The 4,512-nt window shown below is 49.4% G+C and overlaps 1 protein-coding gene across 1 annotated transcript; it reads right to left on the reverse strand.

Annotated features, from left to right (window-relative positions):
- Window positions 1–1,363: 1,363 nt before the first annotated feature.
- Window positions 1,364–4,195, reverse strand: NYX (nyctalopin). Its single transcript, XM_072852410.1, has one exon. The coding sequence runs from the start codon at window positions 3,868–3,870 to the stop codon at window positions 2,452–2,454; it is 1,419 nt and encodes a 472-aa protein (XP_072708511.1). The 5' UTR covers window positions 3,871–4,195; the 3' UTR covers window positions 1,364–2,451.
- Between the last annotated feature and the right edge of the window lie 317 nt (window positions 4,196–4,512).

Below are 4,512 nucleotides of genomic sequence, written 5' to 3' on the forward strand. Positions count from 1 at the left end.
AAACCATCTGGCATCTTTCTTCCCTGGGGGAAAAAACTGTGGTTGAGCTACGGATAGCTGAGGAGCCATCGCAACAGGGAGGGTTTGGTTTTCCCTGTACTCAGCTGTCCTCTAGAAATCACTGGTGCTAATCAGAAAGAGGTAGATCTTTTGGGACAGAGTGCTGCAGACCAAAGCAGGCTGCCCCAAGGCACGTGTCTTGAAGCCTCTGGAGATGCCGCCTTTTTGCTGGCAAAATGTGCAGGCAAAAAAAGCAGCTTCCCTGTTTCATGCAGCAGCTGCCCTGGGAGGTCAGGAGCGCAGAGTCATTTTGCACGTGAGCGGATGTTGGCTTTCTCCGGAGCTGTCTACCCTACGGGCTGTGGGACCGACTATGGGGTTGTTCACAGATGTGCTGGGGTCCCAGTGCTGCGTGAGGCCGAGGGCATTAACTCTCGCTCATGGCTGGCCTGGCCCGGCTGGTGTGAACAGACCCGACCCAAGGCACCTTTGCTGAAGCACTGAGCCCTTTTTGAAAAACTTTCTTTATTTCCCCAGTTCTCCCAGACAATCCCAGATGTAAGAGGGCACAGGAGCTGCTAAGAAAAGGTCTTCATGCATGAATTTGTACATTACCCACCATTTTTCAGCTGCTCTATGCCCAAAGTCCACCTTCAGCTGGCCTGTCCTTTGCATATGTTTTTGGGTACTCACTGGTGTGACGGGGGGAAGGGGCAGAGGCAAGGGCAGCTCCTCTCTGTTGGTTTTAGCCATCATGCTGTCCATACTGAACCACCGCCTTAGCAAAGCACGAGCCAGGGCGGCTCCCCCTCTGCCACTGCTGCTCCAGCACCGCAGGGACCAAGCTGGGGCAGGGGTGGAGTTCACATTTGTGTTGAATTGCTCATGAAAAGGCAGGGGTTGTGGGGGGGGAAAGGTTTAGGAAAATGTTTGAAAGATTTTTTTAATTCATTTCCATTTTTATTCCTATTTCATGATATTTTAGCAGTAATAAAGGGTTGTATATGTTGTATCATTTCATATGAACATGTACATCATAATATGATAAGCCATGTATAATGATTTAATATAGTTAAAATATCACAGAAGTGTATTTCTATATAGTCACTTATGTTTTAAAGCGTTGCTACTTAACACAAATGTAAGTATGGTCACGTTCTAAGTTAAAGAGTCTATTCTTTATGCTGCAATAAATAGCTTGCCATTTGCTCTAGACCATAAAAAGGACATTCATGTACACCCGTTTGAGTAGCCTACAAAAAATCATCAGAGTAATTCAAGGATCTCAAAAAAAATATGGGTTTTGAGCAGTTAATTTATTTTTGTGAGCAAAATATCAAATTATTTTACTAATGTGCTCCGATACATAAAACATGATCATTCTTTCTGGTCATATTAGCAGCTTTCATTGAAGATTTCAAAGATAAAACATGTAAGATGCCATATAAAACAAAATGACGGTATAGTTGGCTAGTACAGCATAATGTGACACACTATGTGGCACACATTAGTGGTGGAAATATACAAAATATTTAGTAGGGCCTGGTTGCATTTGTCATCACCATGTTCTGGCCCTGCTGTCATGCCATGAAATAATCTACAAATAAAAACAATATATGCCTTGAAACAATATATTCATTGAAAAATAAAAACACATTGAAACGACGTTAATAAGCTGTTAAGCTTAAATAGCTTTGCCTCAGAGAAGAATGTTTTGACAAACATGGGCCCGTCTGGTTCTCCTGCACCTGTGCCAGGACAGCAGGGGGAAAAAGGATCAAAATCCTGTCTGTAGTCATGGCCAAAACACTGTCCCCATCCCAGACCCTCCTGGGGCAGGCACCCTCCTCAGATGCTGTTCTCCTGTTGACGAGGCGTAGTGCTGCATCCCTGGACCCTGCCCAGGACCGCCCCGCTCGCTCCGCACACGCTGGTGGAAATCAGGAATAGTTCACCAGCCTTCAGCAGCACCCGCCGTGGGTGTGGGTGTCTGTGGGGATATAAAGATAGGGTCCAGTTTTGCTGCCTCATCTTGCTCTCATAAAGTCAATGGTTGGGTCGACTGGAGTTGGTCCAACGGAATAAACAGCACCACACCGCCATCCGTACAGACCCCTCTTCCCTTCGCTCCCAGCAGGGGACTTCGCATGTCTCTAAGCGAAACTCAACCTTACTGAGATTCTTTCATTGCTCATCTTCCACACAGCTCTGTGAGTGTCCGGGAGGCTCTGAGACCCCCACAGGGCAGGTTTCTCACCTGGAGTGGGACCAGTCCTTGAACCAGATCCTACCAGCTCCCAGGGGAATCTGGAGCCAGAGCCAACCAACCTGCCCAAGAGAGTTTGGAGCCAGATATGTATCCGAGGCCCATGATACGAACTTTTCCTAATGAGTAGGTAGGTATGGGGACTAAACGCTTAAGCAGGACCCATGCTCCAGGCAGCCGTTGGGCTATTTGATCTGCAAAACAACCGCTGTAAAAAGTGCTGGGAGGTAAAAAGAAGAGGCAGCTTCAACACTGTCTTCCTCCACCCCAGAAGAAACGCCATCAGTCAGTCCATCCAGCTGTGTGGTGTTACCGAAGACTTCAGTGGTGTTTGCCACCTCTTCGGGAAGGCCCATCTGGAGCAAGAGTTTAGAGATAAGGCTGTTGAACTTGCTCTCCGTGGTAGACCAAGGCTCTTCACTTGGGGTCGGGCCTTCGGACGTAACATTTAGCTCCACTGGGTCAAGACAGTAACCTTCTGGTGATCTCTCATAGAGCACGTCCATCAGGTCAATCCCGGCTACTGAGGAGGGGGAGGCACAGGGAATATCCCTGACAAGCCTGTAGTTCTCCATCCACTCCTTCAGCCACTCAATGCGGCAGTCACACTCCCAGGGGTTGCGGAAGAGGTACAGCCGCCCCAGGAAGTACACAGGCTGGAAGACAGAAAAGGGCAGGGTCGTCAGGTTGTTGCTGTTCAAGTGCAACGCGACCAGGCTGGTCAGGTTTTCAAAAGCCCCCTCCTCAATGTAGTTGATCCTGTTGCGGTCCAGGTAGAGGACCTCCAGCTCCCCCAGGTCCCTGAACCAGGTGTTGGAAACATTCCTGAGGAAATTCCCCCCCAGGTTGAGCATCTTCAGGCACCTCAGGCCATCGAAGGAGTTTTCTGGAAGCTCGCTGATCAAATTGTCGTTCAGGTACAGGTACTCCATCTTCTGGCAGCCCTGAAAAGCTCGCTCATGAACGACATTTATCCTGTTGTCCTGCAGATTCAGGTATTTCAGCTTGGTCAGGCCCTGCAGGGAGTTATAGGCTACCGCTTCAATCCTGTTTCTCTCCAGGTAAACGTGGGTCAGGTTCTCCATGCCCCTGATGGCACCTGGGATCCTCCGGAAGTTGTTCTGGAAGCAGAAGAGCTCCTGCAGAGCCGGCAGCTCGATGAAGATCCTGTCCGGGATGTTGAAAAGGTTGCAGTCTGCCAGGTCCAGCTTGACCAGCCGTCTGAGGGCAGTGAAAGTCCGCGTGTGGAGATAGCGAATGTACTCGTTGTGGGCCATCTTCAGCTCGGTCAAGCTGGGCAGCCCCTTGAAAGCCCCTGGGGTGATGAAGGAGATATTGTTGTGGTTGAGCGACAGGGATTTGAGGGAAGGCAAGGTCCCGAAGGCCCTCTCGGAGAGGAATTTGATGCTGTTTTTGTCCAGGTTGATAGAGGAGGCTTCGCAAGGGAACTCACTAGGGATCTGCCCCAGACCGGCACGATCGCAGAGGACGGAGCAGCTCCGCTCCTGGGTGCACACGCAGTTGGCAGGGCAGGACCGCACGCAGGCCCACACCGCGTGGACATGGGGGACCCAAAGGATCACTGTCAGGGAGGAATGTGCCATCCCCACGGAGGCATGGGAGGAGAGAATTGGGATGCATTGTTAGAAAATATATTAGCCATGACAGGAAAAAGAAATTATGCCGTCTTTGCCTCCCTTCTAGCAACACTAATTGCCACCCGCGACTTGCATGCCAGTGCTGACTGAGGAGCTCTCATGAAAGATTCCTAAAAATCTTCTGCTGGGGTTTTTAAACCCTTTGAGAAGGTCTGTATATGACATCTAGAACATCATCGCTGATTAATATCTCTCCCCAAGAGGGGTACTCACCTAGACTTAAGTATTTCTCAGTGTCTCTGTGATTGGTCTCTCTGCAAGCTGACAGGGACATGGTTTGGCCGAGGGGGACAGGCAGAGATGTTTTGAAGGCCAGCAGCTGTGGATGGGTTGCAGTATTTCTGGGTGGGGCAGTGTATGCTAGAACAGCAGTGGGCAGGGGAGATCAGTTAGTTGCCTGAGGCACGTCAAATTCATGCTTTTTGCTTCTTTCTTTTCTTTGTTCATTCAACCTAACGTTTCTCCACCAGAGCCATGAGCTGGTGCAGCACTGCAGCACTATCAATCAGCTCCTAAGGATGCAGTACAGTCTTTAAAAACACGTTCCCACTGTGTTTTGGTAGAACAGTATGAGGAAAAACAAATTAA

This window comes from Ciconia boyciana, chromosome 1 (assembly GCF_034638445.1).
Source record: "Ciconia boyciana chromosome 1, ASM3463844v1, whole genome shotgun sequence".
NCBI classification, from domain to species: domain Eukaryota; kingdom Metazoa; phylum Chordata; class Aves; order Ciconiiformes; family Ciconiidae; genus Ciconia; species Ciconia boyciana.

Coding starts and splice junctions, on each gene's coding strand:
- NYX (XM_072852410.1), bottom strand. CDS start 3,870: ATGGCACATTCCTCCCTGACAGTGATCCTTTGGGTCCCCCATGTCCAC.